The 22,409-nt window shown below is 40.6% G+C and overlaps 1 protein-coding gene across 3 annotated transcripts in view; it reads right to left on the bottom strand.

Annotated features, from left to right (window-relative positions):
• HPSE2 (heparanase 2 (inactive)) overlaps window positions 1-22,409 on the bottom strand; it is a 658,038-nt gene that overhangs the window by 128,962 nt on the left and 506,667 nt on the right. For all 3 annotated transcript variants that reach the window (XM_081549219.1, XM_081549229.1, XM_081549238.1), the window contains 2 exons: window positions 14,775-14,881; window positions 8,255-8,369 (listed from right to left, as the gene is read on the bottom strand). In XM_081549219.1, the coding sequence (XP_081405345.1) occupies window positions 8,255-8,369; window positions 14,775-14,881 (222 nt within the window). The remainder of the gene's footprint in view (window positions 1-8,254; window positions 8,370-14,774; window positions 14,882-22,409) is intronic.

Genomic DNA, 22,409 nt, shown 5'->3' with positions numbered 1-22,409 from the left:
AGAATCTGCCTGCAGTGTGGGAGACCTGGCTTTGAACTCTGGGTTGGGAAATCTCCTGGAGAAGGAAATGGCTACTCACTCCAGTATTCTTGCCTGGAGAATTCCATGGACAGAGGAGCCTGGCAGGTTATAGTCTGTGGGGTTGCAAAGAGTCAAAAATGACTGAGTGACTAATGCATACACACATAAATAGAGTAGTGTATTCAAATAAGAATTAAAAACAATATTTTATTTCTATTTTTAAACATTTTGGCTTTGATTTAAACAAACAAAAACAGAATCCCATTAATTGAGTTAGAAAAAACAATGTATTACATTTGGCTCTCATGGTGACTTCTATCAGGTTCCTATTCCTAATGTCATAACCAGACATCATAGTGCCTCTGATGTCTGCAAATATCATGAAATAACCTCAAATCTGTCATGTTGTGCCACTGGCAAAAGATATTTACAACCTACCAGAAGACATTCCACTTTTCCATTCCTATCTGTTTTTCATCCTCCCTCTTTCCCTTCCTTGCCTTCTAGTCAGATTATTTTTAGGTAACATTCCAGCATTTCAGGTGGACTGATGAAGCTGCGTGAGGTGCAGCTTTTCTCATTTCCAGGGCTGGTCACACTCCTCCATTTTCTGAAGGTTGCTTTGGGGATGGCGCACTCTGCTCCTAAGCTCAAGCACAGTGGGGCTGTAATTGCTTCTTCTCCCTCTCAATTTATTTAGGTTGCTGCACAACTTGCTGTAGCTGTAATCCCTCAGTATTGCAATCTGGGAGCAATATAAATGGTTGATGGCAGAGTGAGATTTTCAATTGTTGCTTCTCAGTGTCTTCACATAATGTGCTGTCATTAGCGCTTTGATGTGACACATCATGGTTTCCAGGGCTTATTGGGCCATTTATAAATACCAAATGAAGGTGTTAGAGCTAGTGTTTCAGTGAGGCTACTGCCTTAATTGCCTTCATTGGCAAAGGCTGGCAGCATCTTCTCTGGAGGAAAATAAAATGTAATTTTTAGTTTGTCTTTAACCATTTGCAATCAACTCCTTTCAAGTGCAGGAATCAGAGGTTTCCTCTTCTGTTCTTCTGATTTTCTCATCACTGAATTTTTACAAAAAAACCCTACTTTTCATACTTTAGCTATTGCTACTTGATTGATTTTCAGATATTTGTATGAATATTCAACTGTATATTATCTTCCACAGTTATATTCAAGTTATTAATGACGATTGTTACCAACTTACAGAATTTTACATTTTACAAAATTACTTTATAAAATATTAATAGCAGCTGACATTTGTGGAGCACTTTCTAGGTGGTGAAAGATACTTATGCATTGGTTCATTCAACCCTTTCCAACAGTGCCCTGAGATAGATACTATTATTTATTGTCTCCTTTTTATGAAGGGAAATGGATGATTGTTGAGGTTGAGTAGTCTGCCCACGGACACAGTAGTAAATGGTAGAGCTGGGTTTGAAACTCAGGTCAGTCTGATTCCAAAGTCAATATTTTTAAGCACTATATTCAGATACTTCCCACTTCGTGACTTCAGCACATTAGCCCCATCTTACAAAGCAGGAAATGCAAACGCAAGCAACTGGAACACTGTGGTGATGCCCTGGAGCCTGCATCTTTTGATTCCAGGTTGCAGAGCTCTTTCTTCTTCCTAGGGCAGCTTCCACTAGGGTGAGCTGTTCAGCCGCTGACATGGGTTGCTGACATCCCATTCACACCATTTGAATTAATAAATAAGCAATGGATAAGGACTGGTAGTTAAAAATGAGACAGGCTTTTCCTTAAAGTATCAGGGGCAAAAAAGAGCTGTGTGCCTGCTCACATGGTGCAGCCGCAGGCTCTGGTCTGAGAGGCCAGAGTTCAGAGGCACAGAAGAGGAAAGAAGCAAGTCATGCCCACTGGGCATGCAGCCCAGGCACTTCAGCCACTGACATGGAGCCGGCCCAAGGCCCAGTGATTGATCCTGCAGCTGAGGGTGCCCTTCTCTCAGCAGCTGCAGGTTCCCACAAAGGGAGGTTGCACATGGAGAAGTCTTTGTCAGGGCCTCTGATGAGAGGATTGGGTTTCACATCACAGCTACCCCTAAACAGGTACTCTGCTTCTTTCATCTTCCTGATGGCTCCCACGGGAAAGAAAAGAAAGAGAAATGAAGCTACGCCAAGAAATAGGTCACAGACTGGTTTGGCAAGGTTTTTTAACACCTTTGCCCCACCACCTCCAGATTCGTAACTTTAAAATTCCTTAATTTTTACACACCCTGTGTGGCCAATGGACACCAATGGAAAAAGCTTTCCTAAGTAATTTTTCATAAACCATTGACCATGACTCTCTGGAAAATTAATGCCTCTGACCCTTTGTACATATTATTGTCTCTGGAAGATTCTCCCCAGACCCCAAACTTTTCTTCCTATGGCTAACTTGCTCCTCTCCTTCAAGAACCAGCTCAGGCATTGTCTCCTCCAGGAAGCCTTCCTTGATGCCCCATGCCTGCCCTTTATCCAGGCAGGCTTCCATCCCTCTCCTGTCCTGCTAAAGCACTTTAGCCATTGTCCCTGCTGACCGATCTCCTATCTACACTGTAAGCTCCTTGAGGGCAGGGACACTCTCCAGTGTCTAGCACTGTATCAAGCACAAGTGTAATAAAGCACCTAATTCTTTTGCTCTATTTTTTCTTTTTAACATAGCCTTTATTTTGCTCAGGTTATGAAAGCAATAATGCTGATTGCAGCAATTTTTCATAAAAATCCACAAAGAAGAAAATGTAAACTATCTGTAACCCCACAGCCCAAATAAAACCACTTTGACATTTAGATGTAGTTAGTCCCTTGCAGTAATTTTCTATGTGTATATGTATATATGAAATTGGAATCCTATTGTCATATCTAGTTCTCACAAGGATTATAACAATGTCTTTTGGAGGCAGATAAAGGAGACACTTTTATTACAGTTTGAATGATGAAGAAAACTAAAATCCAGAGATACACATCTAATGGATGGCAGAGCTAGGACTAGAACCTGTGAATCTTGTCAGAGTACTAGGCTCCTTCCTGCTGCTTCCCCTGAGGCCTCATTAGGCAGTGTTGTGCAACATCCAGCATCAGTGGGATGTGAGTCTATAACTGGATGTTCTTCCTCAGTGAAGGGACAGATTTAAGCTGATCCTGTGTCCACATCATGGTTGCGTAGTGCATAAAGAACAGTGTCTTAATGTTTCAAAGGGAAACAAGGATAGAGCAGCAAGGTTCTCATCCCTAATGGAGCTATGCAGATAACATTAAGATGTAGAGTTTCTTTCCAATAGCCATGTTGCTATGGGAACCACAGCTATAGGTTCAATCCTACCATAGACTAGCGAGTTATAAGCTAATCCATGACTACTGACTGTATGCTAGAACAACATACACAGCGAGTGTTCAATAAGTGTGCACTGGGCTGCAGTGAATGTTTATTGTTGTTCATAAGGGACAGTCAGCAGAAACGAATGTTGTCAGTAAATATAAATATCCCTACCACTACACTCAGTATAGAAAAGGCCATCCGATGGGAACTTGTTTTCTATTTCATTCTAAGCAAAGGACTAAATTATAATCCCTCAAGAAAAAACACACACCAGATTGTTAGCTCTACAGATGAGGGAACTGAATCTTATTTATCTGCATGTCCCTAGAATACCTAGCCTAGAGCCAGACACATCTCAAGTGTCAATGCTTTTTTGAATTGAATTATATCTGCTAGGTTAGCGTGAGAATTAAGAAGATGTTGACTAGTAATTCACCATTCCTTTCCCTGAAAGCTCTGTAAATCAACCTCTTAAAAAAAGAAGCAAGCTAAATTCCAAAACCCTGGCTTAGGAGAAATGCCCATGGCTGGTGGGGTCTGGACTATGTCCACTGAATGTGCAGATCTCTTCTGCACAAACATCCCTTATTCCCAAGGGAGCCCATGACTAGTCGACAGGCTCTGGAGACTCACACGTTCCCTCTTTCCCAACGGCAAGGGGGTCAGGGGAAAGGGGTGGGAGTCGAGTGATGAAGCACTGCTGGACTAAATGTTCTCTTCCCAGAAGAAGGAAAATCTCACAACAGGAGGAGAGTTGGCACTTCTCTAGAGGAACAGCCAGAAAGAACATGGGTTGTAGTGGAAAATGATCTTTTCTCAAAATAAGTTGTTTTTTCTTTTTTTTTAAAGAGCTACCTTCAATATTCTCTCTTCCCTTAGATTGGAATGGCCTTGCCAGAACTGGATTGGAATCCTACATACTCAGCTGACTGGGTCAGTGGAGTGGTAATGTGGTATATGAGTTGGGGAGCCATTAGGCTAAGACCCTATAACAACAACAACAGGAAAAAATAGTATTTGCTAATAATATCTTTTCCTGAAATACTGAATTTGAAGGAACTGGAATAGAAAATACTGATTTTTCTGGGAGACAATCAAAAAACAACTTACTAATGCCCTAAACTCTTAACTCTGGAGAAGGGAATAACAATCCACTCTAGTATTCTTGCCTGGAGAATTCTATGGACAGAGAAGCCTGGCAGGCTACCGATCGTGGGGTCACAAAGAGTCGGACACGACTGAGCGACTAACACACACAAACTCTTAACACTCTTGAAGATTTAATTACAGTGTAAAATCCAAAGTTTTTATCTGCAGTGTTTGGACCTCAACTGTACAAATCTCTGAAGTGGCAACCAGTATGATTCCTAGGTGTCTCCATTGCACATCCCAGGGGCCGGCTGGCAAGGTCTGTCAGATTGGTGCCCTGGTCTAGCCTAGTAAATTCTTTCCAGGAGACTTAGGACACACTCTCCCAGCTGCCAAGTTCTCTGCTTATAAGGTGCAGAATTTATTAGCCCAAAGAAAGATAAAAAGAAAGTCTTCTACCTTTTAAAGTGCTCTTATGTACAGTTTCTTTATTAGAGCTTGGTGTTTCCAGAAATACAGCTGCTCAGATCACTTGAGCCTTTGTGCTAAATCAACAGGACTTGTTTTAGCTTCCAAAGAACCCCTGTGCTGTTACTACCTATCAATCAAGGTTTCTCATGGTAAGCTTTTAAAGAAAGTCACCTGCATTATCTCTCATTTGGGGAGAACAAAATCATGAGAACTTGCATCTTTAACCTACAGTTGGCCATGCAAAGGTACAGAGAGATTTGATACACAATCCAGGTTTGTCCAGCTCTGGAACTCAAGACTGTCTAGTCACCCAAAGACCATAGGTTTTCTTCTAGCCTATGTTTTCTTCTCTCCAGTTCCTCGAGATGCCTGTTCCCAACTCAAACCCAATTCTGAGACAAACAGTGGCCTCAGACCACATCACAGACACCAAAGAGAGTACTGCTAGAAATAGTATGGCATGTTGAAAAGTAAATAGCATTTTGAACTGAAAAATTCTGAGTTCCAGCTCTTACTACTTGTCTGACCTTGGATAAGTCACTAAACAACTTCAAAGAACCCTAGTTTCTCTTCAGCAAAATAAAGGTACACTTATGTCACCTGGCTCACTTCAGAGCAATTATGTCCAAGACTGGTTATCTTATTTATGTGTTTATATACTTTCCACTTCTTAGTATGCTTCACTAGACTATAAGCTCCAGGAATTCAAGGACCTTGTCTTTTTGGTTCATCATCGTGGCTCATTGTCAGAAATAGTGTTCAGCATATAGTACATGATCAAGAGGAGTGAATGAGATTTGAATGTATGAAGGAAGGAATAAAGGAAGAAGGAAAGACAGGAAAAAAGATGAACAGAGGGAAAGAAAGAATGTTTGGAGTATTACTGATGTGCTGTATATCAAAGTGAAGTGAAAGTGAAAGTCAGTCAGTTGTTTCCGACTCTTTGCATACAGACCACGGAATTCTCCAGGCCGGAATACTGGAGTGGGTAGCCTTTCCCTTCTCCAGGGGATCTTCCCAACTCAGGGATCGAACCCAGATCTCCCACATTGTAGGCATATTCTTTACCAGCTGAGCCACAAGGGAAGCCCAAGAATACTGGAGTGGGTAGCCTATTCCTTCTCTAGCAGATCTTCCTGACCCAGGGATCGAACTGGGGTCTCTTGCACTGCACGTGGATTATTTACCAACTGAGCTATCAGGGAAGCCCACTGTATATGAAAGTGCCCTATAAAATTTTAAATATTATCCACATTATTGGGCTTCCCTGGTGGCTCAGTGGTAAAGAATCTGCCTGCATTTTGGGAGACACAGGTTTGATCCCTGGGTCAGGAAGATCCCCTGGAGAAGGAAATGGCAACCACTCCAGTATTCTTACCTAGAGGATCCCATGGACAGAGGAGCCTGGTGGGCTATGGTCCATAGGGTCACAAAGAGTAGGACATGACTGAAGCAACTTAGCACTCATGCAAACATTCACATTTTTAAACATATAACTAACATTTGATGCATTAATTATACCAGGGTGATCTTTTAAGAATGTAAGTTAGATCATGTTACTGCAGAAAACCCTCCAGTGGCTTTTCATATTACTTACAATAAAAGTCAATCTCCCTTTAGCTTTCAAAGCCCTGTGTGATCTGACCCAAGCTGGCCTCATGTCCAACCAGTCCCCCTGTTCCTTGCCAGGCCCCCAGCACTCTAGCACTCATATTTCCTCAAACATGCCAACTCTGTTCCTGCCTCGGAATCTTTGTGCTAGCCACTTCCTCTGCCAGAAAGCCCTTCTGCAAAAATCTGCATGTCTGGCTCTTTCTTGTCAGTGTACTCTTGGCTTAAGTGTCACCTTCTAAGGGAAGACTTCCTTGTACACACTCTGAAGAAGCTCTCACTGACCCCCTCTTACTATTTATTCAGTTGTCTACTACTAGTCTCCTCCCCAGTGCCTGATGGTCAATAAATATTTACATTTGTGTGACATTGTATTTGTTCAGCGCTTACATTTCATAGATGCTTTTCTAATCATTATTTTGTTTTATTACCACAAGTTTATGAGCTCAAAACAAACAACGAACAAACAGAACCCCCTATGGTTCCAAACTGAAAACTTCCTCTCCGTCCCTCCATACCCCAGCCCCCCACACACTAAGAGAGGTATCCTGGCCTTGTGAATAAAAGCAGCTGTGCCAGTCAGCTTTAGTATTTGTGACTTAATTGGAGTCATGTACAATCAGAGATATAATAATTCCTTAGTACACTAACTAGAGGGATTCTTTCGAGACACGGAAACGGTGCTGTTGGGTGCCAAGCTGTTCTTTCTTCTGGGCTTGGAGGCTTCCTGGTTAAGGGCTAGGGTGAGGGTGTTGAGATGAACACGGAGGGTGGAAATGGGCAGAGGGAAGCAAAGGGCGGGAACCATCACTGGATTCCAGCTGGGTTTGTTTACTTGGGACCCCAGGGCAGCAGTAATTCTGTAGGAAGAGTACTGGGCCAGGGCACAGGAGCAGGCACTAGGGCTGGCACTACACACCCCTCCCCCAACCCAGGCTACCAGTCCCTCTGTTACATGAGGTGGAACTGGATCATCTCCAAGGGAAATCCCAGCTCTGATGTTCTATGGGCTAATGAGAGGACTCACCTTTTATCATGACCAAGATGTCTGTAAGGAGGATAACTCACATAATATTTTTGATAAGCACAGCTTTTCCAGACTAAGTGGGATTTCTTTGATGAGTCAATAAAGTCACCGGACATACCCAGCTCTCTGCTCTTGCCATTCTTCTTTAGCCTCCCCTTTCCCCTGCTCTCCTAGAGTAGGTGACACCCTGGGCAAATCCCCTCATCACACAGGGATCAACATCCCCTCTAAGTGCACTTAAGCCACTCTCCAAGGGGTGGGTTTCTACTGTATCTGATCTTGGACAACACTCTCCCATCTGCTTTCAACATGTTGCATATGACGTTAACTAATGTCTCCTATTAGCATTAAAAGAAAACAATCTGGAAAAATTCACTCTCAAGCAGAGTTCAAACAGGCCACAAGTAAATTTGGAATCTCAACTGCACAAGGTTTGTTAAAATAATAGTGGTAAACATATAAATATATATAAATGCATAAATGTGTATATGCATAAACCCATATGTACACACATGTGTGTATATATTTGGGGTATGTCTGGGAGGTAAAGCTAAAAGTCTGTAAAATGGGTCAAAACTACTTCTGTCCAATTTGTGAAATTAATGAGTAACAGAAGGAGAAAAATTCTCCCAGTGGGGATCAGAGCACGATCAAAACAACTGAAGGACATGGAAAAGGAGTTGAGAATCTTTATCTTACACTTACTGGTAATGGGTTAAAATTCTGGTCCACAAGGTGATTGTATCCATGGTCAAAAAATGAGTGCCGAATCACAACATCAATGCCCTGATTGGCCAGCATTCCTAAAGTGTTCAACCATCTGAAAAGCAAGTGGAAAAAAAACCATATCGGTACATTTAAAATCAATACATTTAAAAACTCTTATTCATACCCTCTGCTGGCCCACTTAATGATGATTACTTAGTTCTCTGTCTTTACCCAGATGGTATAAGCTCATCAAGAATAGACATGTTTTAGCTTTATACCCCAAACAACCATCACAGTTTCTGGAACACTATAGGTGCTCTATAGTCTAAGCTGAAACTGATCTGGATAAAATTAGATTCTAGGATTTTGAGAATCACCATTTACATACTAGGGACAAATTATGCATAGTTATGATTCCCCAAATCTGAAATAATATGGAGCTTCAAACCAGCGACCTTACTAACACTAAAGACCACTGCTGATTTTTACATTATGAACCAATATTATTAAAATATTTTTGAATCTTTTCCACATTGATAATTATATTTTATCCTGATAAAAATAACAAATACCTACTGATAATGAATCACATACAACACACACACACAAACACAGTAAAATGCGAAGACAAAAGTTATAAATCCAAAAGGAAATCTGACAAAAATATAGTAGAACCATTTGTTGCTTTTGTTCAGATTGGGACATTGTAACCCAAGGAACTGAAAATGCTTTTGGAATATCACATGGCTAAGCTACTTGTCTTTCTTATTTTTGTTCATTTGGCAACACTGTTTAATCAGGAGAACAGGTTTAGTTTTGCTTTAGCCTCTGAGACACAGTTTTAGCTGACCTGTGGTAGAACTGTAACATGAATTCTGGGCTGATGCCTCCTAAGTCAGTGTTCTTGCCACTTAAATAGCACAAATACAGTAGGTTCTAACAAATAAGAAGTATTTCTGTGTACAAACAAGTTTGTCTTTCTCACCCTTCTATCCCCAGGCTTACTGAATGAATGAAGAGACAAAATGATAAGTAAATACATAATCACATATATGTGAATCCCTATCTCTAGTGGCATCTGGATATCAATACTTGTATTTGTACATGTGATAAGATCCCATTTGTTCATTCATTTATTATTCATCCAACAATATGAATTTATCAACTGTAAATGCTACATCTTGTTCTTAGCATTAAGAATAGACAAAAAAATTCCTGTGAGACCACATAAGTCATTTGTAAAGGACTGGGTATGTAAATAACTGTACCTACACATTTACAAGAATGCTATCAAATTTCTACTTGTGACCTCTACAGAGCCTAGCACAGTGAAATATAAAGAATATATATTCAAAAAATAAACACTAATTAGTAAATCTGAGTTTTTTGGGTTTTCTCTTGAGAATATATGGGTAGTTTCTAAAGGAACTCTATAAAGAGAGAGGGAAGAATATTCATTCTCCTCTTTAAACCCACATCCTATATGCACATCCCATGTCTAGGGCATTAACAAATGACTATGGCCAGAGCCCCTGCTTCTCTATAGCTTTTCAGAATAGAATTGTTAGTTCTGGAACTGTCTTCATCTTCCTCTGTAATAATAAGTCTCCTGAGAAGGAGAAATAAATGGTGTTCCATGTCACCCTTTTATGCTTACTTAGCAAAAAGTGGCAAGACAACTGGTACATCTCACCAAGGATGCTTCTGTGGCTATTATTTTCTATACACAAAACACTATTGAACATCTATTACATGACAGACATGACTAGGTGCTGCAGACACAGCAATGTGCCAAGGGTAGGGCATCAAAGAATCTCAAAGTCCTGACTGGGAAAACCACCCTTGCATATTGGCAGCAGAGAAATCTAATTTATGCATGCATGTGAATGTGTCTTGGAAAGCTTATAGTTATGCCATATATTGAAAAAGGGCTGTAAAATGCCTTCTTTCCAACTCCTTGCTAGCCTTCTGGAGCTTCCTAGAATGCTGTACATTTTTTTTCTCTAGGAAGCAATTTATGCCTCTTGGAAAATTGGACTCAAGGAGCATGTTTCTGGGTACTGCCAGTAGAGCTTACAGCCAGTGGAGGATAAAAAGGTAAGAGAGAAGACCAGGAGCAGAATGAGCTGGTTTTCATTTGATCTGTCAACCAAGCATGGAACATCTGAACTACACCAAAATCTAAACAACGACGTTAATCTGTGTTCACAAAAGTGACTGTGGAGATCTATGGATATTTAGCTGATGCTAGTGAAAAGGTAGGTCTCTCTCTAGCTCTCTCCATGATGGTCTGTGTTATTTCTCATTTCACATCACTCTCTAAAGGGAAGAATGTTCATGAAAACACTCAGTACAAATGGACTACTTGCTAGGCCCTGCAGCTGAGTTCTTCTGAGACCACTAAGCAAAGGCCATTATTCTTCTGATTCAAGGGGCCTCCAGTAGGCAACCCGACTGTCACAGTGAAACCTGCTGAGGAGAGTATTTTTGAAAGAAGACCCTCAGCAACACTGAACAACCTCTCCGTGCCACTCCATGTGAGGACACAGGGCTGGAAGACCCCAAGCATATCATGTAGCCCCTGACTCATTATGTTCTTCTGCATCTGCCAGGGTTCCATCTTAAAAGACATCTGCTTGACCAGCCTGATTTGCCCTTCACAAATGTAATAAAGAAGCTGCCTTAATGGAGAGGAACTACAGCTGTATAATTAGAACTGGCTGTTAGTAGAGAAATGTGTAGTTGAGGGCAGAGCTGCAGTTCTTAGGAGAACCTTGTTCAGACAAAAAACCAGGACCACAGACTAGATTGGACCAGAAACAGGTCACTTGGTCAGTCTGTGGTCCTGAGTGGTTTGTCCCTGTCACATGACAATGGCAGGCCAGGGAGAGGCCTTTGTGCTTCTGGCTTAAGTTGCTCTCCAGATGACTGCAGTAGCCTTCAAATTCATTTTCCTATCTCTTGCCTCTTCAAACTGGTGCAAACTATCAAACCCAGTGTTTTGAATACAGGTCAGATCTCTGTAGGACCTCTCTCCTCCTATGTAATCTTCAATGGCTTGCCACTGAGTATAGAATAAGGCCTCATATTGCATCCCTGGTTTTCAAGGTCTTCTATGATTTGGTGGTAAAACTCTGTCCCTAATCATACCTGGGCTTCCCAAATGGTGTTAGTGGTGAAGAACCTGCCTTCCAATGCAGGAGACATTAGAGACTCAAGTTCGATCCCTGAATCAGGAAGATCTCCTGGAGGAGGGCATGGCAATTCACTCCAGTAGTCTTGCCTGGAGAATCCCATGGACAGAGGAGCCTGGTGGGCTACAGTCCATGGGGTCTCAAAGAGTCAGAACAACTGAAGTGACTTAGCACGATCATACCCCTGCATTTCTGCTTTCTGAGGCTTACTCACACTAATCATTTCCCCTCACAATGTTCCTTGGGCTTCCAAGTGGCACTAGTGATAAAGAACCACCTGCCAATGCAGGAGACATAAGAGATGTGGGTTTGACCCCTGGTAGGGAAGATCCCCTGGAGAAGGGCACAGCAACCCATACCAATATTCTTGCCTGGAGAATCCCATGGACAGAGAAGCCTGGTGGGCTAAGATCCATAAGGTCACAAAGAGTCAGACACAAATGAAGCAGCTTAGCACAATCATATCTTCGCTAACCCCTGCAGATACTGAGGCTTTCTCACACTGATCATTTCTCCTCACAATGTTCCTTCAGCTTAGAACGCTCCCCATTACCCTCAGCAACAACCTTAACATATAGTAATTAGAGAAATTTCTCTATGTTCCACTCAATTGCTTCTTCCTCCACAAAGTCCTTCCTGATACTCCCAGTCAGAAATTCTTGATTCCTCTGCATGTCTATCCCTTGTGTGGACAGACCATGTAAGGAAGGAAGAAAGGTGGTATAATTTAGTGGCAAAAAGGTAGGCCTGTGGAGCAGACTGCTGTAACTTGAGTTCAAGCTCTGCCCTTAATTAATAATCGCATCTATAATCTAATAATAATAAGGGCATCTACTATACTGTTTGTTAAATCATTAAATGTGCACAAAGCACTATTAAATATGCTCTCGGCACATGGTAAGCACTATGCAGTTAAAATTATGATGATGAAACTTATCTCCGATAGCTTTTCTTATCCTCCATCTCTATTCCTGCAGTTGTTTAAGTTTCTAAAGGGCAAAACCTCCCTCTTATACTTACCTATTTCCCAGGACTCTAGTGAAAATTACAAGAAAAAAATGTATGCTGTCTGTACTGTATTTTTCACTGTAGACATAAAATAAAACTCTTCTTACTATCTACTTATTACTAATTCAGTTCAGTTCAGTCACTCAGTCGTGTCTGACTCTTTGCAACCCCATGAACCTCAGCATGCCAGGCCTCTTTGTCCATCAGCAACTCCCGGAGTCCACTCAAACCCATGTCCATCGAGTCAGTGATGCCATCCAGCCATCTCATCCACTGTTGTCCCCTTCTCCTTCTGCCCCCAAGCCTTCCCAGCATTAGGGTCTTTTCCAATGAATCCACTCCTCGCATCAGGTGGCCAGAGTATTGGAGTTTCAGCTTCAACATCAGTCCTTCCAATGAACACCCAGGACTGATCTCCTTTAGGATGGACTGGTTGGATCTCCTTGCAGTCCAAGGGACTCTCAAGAGTCTTCTCCAACACCACAGCTCAAAAGCATCAATTCTTCGGCACTCAGCTTTCTTTATAGCCCAACTCTCACATCCACACGTGACCACTGGAAAAACCATAGCCTTGACTAGACGGACTTTTGTTGGCAAAGTAATGTCTCTGCTTTTTAATATGCTGTCTAGGTTGGTCATAACTTTCCTTCCAAGGAGTAAGCGTCTTTTAATTTCATGGCTGCAATCACCATCTGCAGTGATTTTGGAGCCCCCAAAAATAAAGTCAGCCACTGTTTCCACTGTTCCTCCACCTATTTGCAATGAAGTGATGGGACCGGATGTCATGATCTTAGTTTTCTGAATGTTGAGCTTTAAGCCAACTTTTTCACTCTCCTCTCTCACTTTCGTCAAGAGGCTCTTTAGGTCTTCTTCACTTTCTGCCATAAGGGTGGTGTCATCTGCATATCTGAGGTTATTGATGTTTCTCCCAGCAATCTTGATTCCAACTTGTGCTTCCTCCAGCCCAGCATTTCACATGATGTACTCTGCATATAAGTTAAATAAGCAGCCTTGACGTACTCCTTTTCCTATTTGGAACCAGTCTGTTGTTCCATGTCCAGTTCTAACTGTTGCTTCCTGACCTGCATACAGGTTTCTCAAGAGACAGGTCAGGTGGTCTGGCATTACCATCTCTTGAAGAATTTTCCATAGTTTATTGTGATCCACACAGTCAAAGGCTTTGGCATAGTCAATAAAGCAGAAATAGATGTTTTTCTGGAACTCTCTTGCTTTTTCAATGATCCAGCGGATGTTGGCAATTTGATCTCTGGTTCCTCTGCCTTTTCTAAAACCAGCTTGAACATCTGGAAGTTCATGGTTCACGTATTGCTGAAGCCTGGCTTGGAGAATTTTGAGCGTTACTTTACTAGCATGTGAGATGAGTGCAATTGTGCGGTAGTTTGAGCATTCTTTGCAATTGCCTTTCTTTGGGATTGGAATGAAAACTGACCTTTTCCAGTCCTGTGGCCACTGCTGAGGTTTCCAGATTTGCTGGCATATTGAGTGCAGCACTTTCACAGCATCATCTTTCAAGATTTGAAATAGTTCAACTGGAATACCATCACCTCCACTAGCTTTGTTCGTAGTGATGCCTCCTAAGGCCCACTTGACTTCACATTCCAGGATGTTTGACTCTAGGTGAGTGATCACACCATCGTGATTATCTGGGTCGTGAAGATCTTTTTTGTACAGTTCTTCTGTGTATTCTTGCCACCTCTTCTCAATATCTTCTGCTTCTGTTAGGTCCCTACCATTTCTGTCCTTTATTGAGCCCATTTTTGCATGAAATGTTCCCTTGGTATCTCTAATTTTCTTGAGGAGATCTCTAGTCTTTCCCAATCTGTTGTTTTCCTCTATTTCTTTGCACTGATCGCTGAGGAAGGCTTTCTTATCTCTCCTGCTATTCTTTGAAACTCTGCATTCAAATGAGTATGTCTTTCCTTTTCTCCTTTGCTTTTCGCTTCTCTTCTTTTCACAGCTATTTGTAAGGCCTCCTCAGACAGCCATTTTGCTTTTTTGCATTTCTTTTTCTTGGGGATGGTCTTGATTCCTGTCTCCTGTACAATGTCACGAACAATTACTTATTACTAATAACTACCATTCTTATTCTTGCTCTCATGTCTGTACCTGGTATCTTATTATTTAGACAAACCCCTAATCACTGTTTGTTGAGTGTTTAAACACATTTACAAAGAAATAGATGAAGAATTTTCAGTAGGAAATGAACCACCACTCCATCCAAAGGGCAGAATACTAAGCAATTTCACTGTCCTTTCCTCAGTGCCTTTGGGAGTGAAATTGCAAGTTCTACTCACAAGAATCCTGCAGCATAGGAATCTGATAGATTGTTTGTGCCTCCAGCTGAGGTGGTCACCACACCTTCAAGCCAAATCTTCTTTCCTGGGGTGTATGTGTTAACCACCTGTTCACACAACAAAAGCAGAAGGAGATAATGAGATTTTTAAAACCTCTTCCTAAATGAGAAGGACCATACATTCTCTTAAAGTTTCTCTGATCCTCTGCTCCCAGATGGTCATGATCTGTGCTTTTTTCTTGTTGATACAGCCCATACAGCTGGCACGCACACACACACATATTAATATTGATACATGTCCACTCAAAGAAATGATCATTTTTTCTCCTAAGTGAACCACAGTGACACTGTGACAGGAGAACAAGTGCATATTCTAGGACATAAGTTGACTGCAACACCCATCACTGAAAATTAATAGTGGAGGTCAAACTGGAATGCTGTTAAAGATGAAAGAAGAATTTCCCCTTGCACCTAGAAGAAGGTGGTCCTCTCCCTCTTCTTGACACTGCTCAGAGTGCCCAACTCAAGGAGAGCTGGAAATACTATAAATAAGAAAGCAAGAAAAATACCTTAAATGATTAGAAAACAGAGTCGTATGGTGAAAGTAAAGGTCTACAGTAATGATTCCCCTTAAAACATTCATGCTTTTGATAAACTTTGTGTTTCCTTTAAGATTAACTGGAACTGAGTAATATATTTCTGTTTTTCTTTTTTGCCTTTGACTTCTAGGATATTCAAAGTTTAATTTTTGTTCGAAGACAGATATAGAGATGATCAAGGCAGTTAGAGAAAAGTGGTTTTGTTAACAAAACAAAACAAAAAGGTAAATAGTATAAGATGATGAACCTTGAAATCATTAAGCTAAGTGAAAGAAACCAGACACAAAAGGCCACATTTTATATTCATTTATATAATGTCCAGAACAGTCAAATCCATAGAGACAGAAAGTAGATTAATGGATTTCTGGGGTTGGAAAAAGGGAAAGAGAATGAGGCGGGAAGATGGGGAATGACTACAAATAGGTATGGAGTTTCTCTGGAGGATAATGAACATGTTCTAAAATTAAATAGTGATAGTTTCACAATTTTATGGATATACTAAAAACCACTGAATTTCAAACTTTTAAAGGGTGAATTTCATGGTATGTGAATTATATCTCAATACAGCTGAGTGTGTAATATGTATCATTAACAATAGGAGAGGTAAACCCTAATAGGTAGATAACTGATGTGGAAAGGGGAGTAAATCTTGAAAATCTGGGGTTCTACCACATGGTGGCCATGAGCACTTGGAGAATCATTATCTTGGACTTCAATTTCTTCACCAACATATAAAGTAATGTATTTGGAGGAGATGAAATCTAAGTCCTTTCTAAATACAAAATGTCAAAATGAATCAGCATTTTGTAATGCTTGTGCAGGTCCCCTTGGCTCCTATTCCCCAAAGGTCAAGAGTAAATTTGATTATGGAAATTAAAATAACATAAACAACAAATACAGGAGACAAAAAAGCCAGATTTGGTCATCTCAAAAATAAAGATCTTGGCTACAGGTAAATATTGGGAATGGTAGAAAAAGGCCACAGGAGTAGGTGAAATTAGTTAAGGGGAATATTTAAAATTATCCTGGGCCTCTCTGGTGGTTTCGTTGGTAAAGAATCTGCCTGCACTGTAGGAGACCACCTGCAGTAAAGAATCTGCTGAAAATGTAAGAGACCCAGGCTTGATCCCTGAGTGGGGAAGATCCCCTGAAGAAGGAAATAACAACTCACTCCAGTATTCTTGACTGAGAAATCCCACGGACAGAGGAGCCTGGCGGGCTATAGTCCATGGGGTTGCAAGAGTTGGACACAACTTAGCGACTAGACCACCATCACTACCAAAGAAGGGCTAAGGCTGTCTATGCAAAAGCATGAAGGCATTATCAAATGGATTTATTCATTCATTCTGTAAGTATTTATTGAGCACCTGCTATGTGCCAAGCAGAATTCTAGGGGCAAACAGTGAATGAAACACAAGTCTCTGCTCTCATCAGCTCATATTTTAGTCAAGGAGAAGAGACTGACAATAAACACACAGACATAAATTTAGAAATAGTAAGTGCAAGGAGGAAAATAAAATCGATTAATCTGACAGAAAATGCCTTGGAAGAAAGGAGAGGAGGGTTGATGTTTTAAATGAAGGTCAGGAAAGATCCCTCTAGCACCTTTATATAAAAGGACTTTAGTTAAGCTCCATTAAATGAGGACTTGATTCCAGAAAATGGATGGATTTATAAATTGCTGTGTACACAGGACTCATCAAGTACACAGACACTGTGTAAATAAAGTTCATCTGAATTCTCTTCTGACTTGCAGGAAGATTTGGAAGGAGACAATCTAAAACTTTTTATAATTAGTGAGGTAGAATTGATTAGCAGTTAGTGGTCTGCACACACATTGCCTGGGTTTGAATCCTGGTTTCATCACTGATGCACTGTTGACCTTGCTGTGCCTTAATTTCCTTAGCTGTAAAATTAGAATAATAAATGTGCATGTTTTTAATATTTAAGTGACCTAATATTTGTAAAGCACTTGGAAAGGTGTCTGGCAAATGATAAGCTCTTAAAGTAAAGCAAATGTTACCTAGATCACTCTCTTTGTCCAAAGTACAAGAGATTGTGATTGGCAATCTAACATTAGAATTGGTTGCTTTTATTTGGATACGTTTGTGGTGGTAGGTAATAGACCAGATGTGTGCTAAGAAGCAGGGAAAGGTCTATTTAGAATTTAAAATCTACTTGGATAGCTCACATTAATATAATTAGCATTCAGAGTAGTTTGTTTATCCACTCAGCACAGGAGCAATTCTTGTCATTTTCTAGAGAAGCTATTAATACATGAATAACAACAACAAAAAAACACAGGGAGAGAGTGCTCTGATACAAAACCAAGCCAGTTATATGAAATGTTATATGGCAGAGAAATTCCTAGAAAGTATCAATGTTAGAAGTTCTGGGAGTAGTTGGTATGAATCAGCAAGGATTTTCTGAGCATTTACTGTTTGGGAAATGAGAGTATTAATGAATATTGTGTCTACCATGAGACAAGAAGAGGTTATCATAGTAATGTGTGGGGGAGGTACTGAGGTTGGGTGCTGGTTGGGCTTAGAGAGGAAATTAGTATGGGCAGAAGAGGAGAGGAAAAAATCAGGAAAAACAGATGGAACCAGCTGCAAAATTCCCTTAGAAAATGAAACTCTAAGAAACTGAGGGCTATAGTTCAACACTGCGGTTTTCTGAGTAAATATGATTCCCCCTGTGCTAGAAGAGAGAAAATTGGAGGACTGCAAAGAACAAGGGTACAGTTCCTGATGAAAAATGATGTGCCAATGAAGGTTATTTTAAGGAACACATTGTCTGGGGAGGGAGAAGTACAAATGCCCAAATGCTGAGATTATTGAAGTGAAGGGAGAGGGGAGTTGAATGGTTGGCTCCCTTTCAGCAGTTTTTTTTTTTATCCTGCACAGACTTCAGCTCTTAGGCCCATGTGGACAAGGGAGCTTTGAAGCACCCACAGAACAGCTCAGCAGGTTGCCAGTGGCTGCTCAGAATCCTTAGGCCTGCTGGGGGCAGGGTGGTATGAAGGGAAACCCTCCAGCTCCCTCCCTCTCATTTCAGGGGTTGAGGACATCAGGACTGTTTCGTGTGGCTCTATTGAAAGAGGAGAAGTAAGAGAGAAAAATAGCTTTGACTTTTTAAAAAGTTTTATTTTCCCTACCACTTTGAATTTTTTTTTTTTAAAAGAAAACAGTTAAAAATTGGAAAATAACCATTTCTATGGCACATTTTCAAACCTGGGCTTCCCTTTCCTGTCTCTCCAAAACTGTGATTTGTCTTTAAAATAGACTCCTGAGAGCCTTGTTTCAGCCACTGGCTATGCAAGTGATGGTAGCCTTGTAGCAGCAGACATGTTGTTTATGGTTATCCAAACCCAACACCTTCCTTAATGAGAAAGGAAGCAATAAAACAGGAATAGTGGACAGGCCAGCTGGGCTAATCAGGCCTGGCAAGAGGCCCACCCTCCAAAGGAAGCTGGAGTCCATTAATTCCAGCATCTCATATAGTTGGAAATCAACCTTCCCTAGGACTTCAGGAAAAGCAGTAGTTCTTTAAGCAACCAGAACTGGTCCCCTATGTCACTCGTTAGAAGGAGCTGAATAGCTTTAGGGAACTTCTTAAACTTTCCTTACCCATTGACATGGCTCTTCTTGGAGGTGCTCCTGTCTCTTTGTTCCTTATTGTATTCATAAAACATCCAGGTGAGAGCTCAATAATGTTCCAGTTTTTCTTTCCATCCTTTTTGTGTGTTTTTGACTCTAAGCTACCTACTATGTTAGATGAGGACAAAATCATTCCCTTCTGCCCTCTCCTTTCTTACTCACTGTCCCCTTCTGAGTTCCAGATCTTATCCTTTCTTCCTTGGTCTTCCTGCAAGGAAGATCTCCTTCTCAAGACTTTCCTCTACACTGCTGCTGTCTTTTAACCAGCTCCACCCTAGCTTCAGAACCTCCATGGCTCCTCATTACCAGCAGCAGAACTCAATCATGTGCTCATGGAGTGGTCTGTGTGACTAGTTGGCAGACATGTTATGAATGACTTGCTTCAGATAATATTGAAAGCAGTGATTTGGGGAATGATTTACTTAAAAGTATTGGTAAAAGAAAGTAGGTTCAAAGTTATCATAATAACATTCCTTTCATTCACCAGAATTATAAAATGCTTCCTTAACATGGAAAAAAGCAAAGGAGCCAGTAAACTACACACAGCTCATAGTCTATTTTATTCACTTGTCCATGAAATCACGTTAAACATGGTGAAATGGTGATGGGAACCACTGATCCATGGGATATGATGCCAACTGCTTTATTTAACTTGGTATCTAAGACTTTTCATAACCACCCCTTAGCTGCCTCTTCTCCTCTCCCGTCCCACAAGACCTGAGGTTCACCACACAATGGACTCACCGTTTTTCAACTACATGATCTTATTTTAGGATTTCACTGATCACTTTCTCCCTTACTCATTCCTCACCCATGTTGTCTGAGACATTGTTTTTTCCATGGCTTATTTCTAATGTGATCTCATTTGTGAAACTTCTCTCAAAACTTCAGGATATTAATTCCCTCCTCTGGCCTCCAAAGTTCTTTGACTCTATCTCTATCCTTGACCTTATTATACTGAGTTGTAATTTTCTGTTTGTCTAGCCATCCTACACCATAAGCAGCTTGAGAAAGCCATATTTTTTCCCATTTTGCACGCCTTATAGAATGTTTGTCAGTCACTTTGCTTATTCAATACTTGTTAAATAATGAGACAATGAAGTAGTTTACTTGTTAATAAGTGAGAGAGGTAATATTTTACCAATGGAAAGGCTGAGTATCAGAGAATATAACTAATAATTTCAGAACTAAAAGAACAAACATTAAATTTTCACAGTTTCAGTTCAGAACTCTGTTCACTTTCTAATTGAATTTTGTTGTTTGAGGAGACCTAGAAGCTTCTGGTTCACTAAACTGCCTCCATATTTAATATGTTCTTCTCAGGTAAGATAAGCTAAGCTATTCTGAGCTCAGTGATTCCAATATTTCATCACATTCTTTCTGATTTATTTCTTCTGTCTAACGTACTTCCTGTCAGTTTCATTAATTTTTTTCTGTATAATTCTTTTTATCATCTCACTGTTCCGGAGTGCCGTATTTGCCCATTGTCTTTCAGTATCAGATCAATTTTTAATTTGTGGCTTCTGTTTCTATGTCATTTTTAGGATTTAAAATTGCATTCTCTGCTCTTGTTATCTCAAACCGCAGAAAAACAATTGAGTGTAATTGCAACCAAACATAAAATTAAAATAAGAAAATACATAAAAAGGAAAATCACAGAGGAGACAAGGAAATTATGAGCATATGCAAGAAAATGAGGAAGAAAGTTTCACAGTCCCAAAGCAATGACTATGTTCAAGAATAAGCGCTTGGTGGAGGGAAAGACAGGACAACAGCTACCTGCACAAAAATTACTCTTCTTCCCATCTCCAGTTCTTTTCTATGACTAACCAACCCCTCAGGCTTACTGGTCTGTCTACCTACTGACAAGTCATAAGTTTCACCGGCCTCAGAGGTAATTTCCTCTTGCTCAGGACAAACCCTGTAATCTCCCCACTTCCATGTGGAAATGTTATACGGTCACCCCAAGCTGCCTTTTCCTCATGAAGATTTTTGCTTCAAGGAGCAATTTGTTCTGAGGGCTAGTCCCCCAAAATGTCCTTAATATAATCATTGCCTTCCACACAACAGGACCTCACTATACGCTGGCCAAAAACTGTGTACATGAAACATATGAATGGAGTCCAGTGAATGATTGCAAGTCACTCCCTGAAAATCCTTGTCCTCTTCCACTCTCTAATGTTGTGATAATATTATATATCACCTAATATTGTAGCACCCAACTTTCATTCAGCTCTCATGTCTAGAACACCCACCTTAGATTATATCAACTGACTGAGGTCAATTTGATATTCTCTCACCAAGAACATTCAATATTCTTTTTAAAAAGGTTTCCTAATCCTGGGTGGTCAGGAATATAAATATTACATGGGTTACAAAATTAATGGTCAACATGCATGGGAGATTCAGAATGGTGTACTGGGTACAGCGTGGGCCCTGGAATTAGGAGTTCTAATTTTACTACTTAGCAAATGTGGCCTTCAAAAAATTTACTGGTTTCTTCAGTGGATTGGTAATATTTGATGCACTCAAATGGAGTGCCAAGTGGATGGCATTGTAGCCGAAAAGGTAACACAATTATTATAGTTCTGTAAGTTGTTGATGCATTTTAATGGTTTTGAAATAAGAATGCTTTCCATCAAAAGAAACTAGCCAGCTGTTTACTCTCTCCCTCCAGCTATTATTCAATTGAAGGTTGCTGTTATTGTTCAGTCACTAAGTCATGTCCAACTCTTTGTGACCCCATAGATGGCAGCACATCAGGCTTCCCTGTCCTTCACTACCTTCAGGAGTTTGCTTAAACTCATGTCATTGAGTCAGTGATGCCATCCAACTGTCTCATCCTCTGTTGTCCTCTTGTCCTCAGTCTTTCCCAGCATCAGAGTTTTTTTCCAATGAGTTGACTCTTTGCATCAGGTGGCCAAAGTACTGAAGCTTCAACTTCAGCATCGGTCCTTCCAATGAATATTCAGGGTTGATTTCCTTTCGGATTGATTGGTTTGATCTCCTTGCAGTCTAAGGGGCTCTCCAGAATCTCCTCCAGCATCACAATTTGAAAGCATCAATTCTTTGGCACTCAGCCTTCTTTATGGTACAACTCTCACATCCATACATGACCAATGGAAAAACCATAGCTTTGACTACAGGGAACTTTGTTGGCAAATTGATGTCTCTGTCTTTTAATATGCTGTCTAGGTTTGTCATAGCTTATCTTCCAAGGAGCAAGTGCCTTTTCATTTCATGGCTGCAGTCACTTTCTGCAGTGATTTTGGAGCCCAAGAAAATAAAGTCTGTCACTGTTTCCACTTTTCCCCATCTATTTGCAATGAAGTGATGGTACTGGTTGCCATGATGTTAGTTTTTTGAATGTTGAGTTTT

Source organism: Giraffa tippelskirchi, chromosome 2 (assembly GCF_054371585.1).
Source record: "Giraffa tippelskirchi isolate mGirTip1 chromosome 2, T2T-mGirTip1v1.2.pri, whole genome shotgun sequence".
Taxonomy (NCBI): Eukaryota; Metazoa; Chordata; class Mammalia; order Artiodactyla; family Giraffidae; genus Giraffa; species Giraffa tippelskirchi.
The sequence above is the reverse complement of the archived record's forward strand: the minus strand, read 5'-3'. Positions and strand labels throughout refer to the sequence as shown.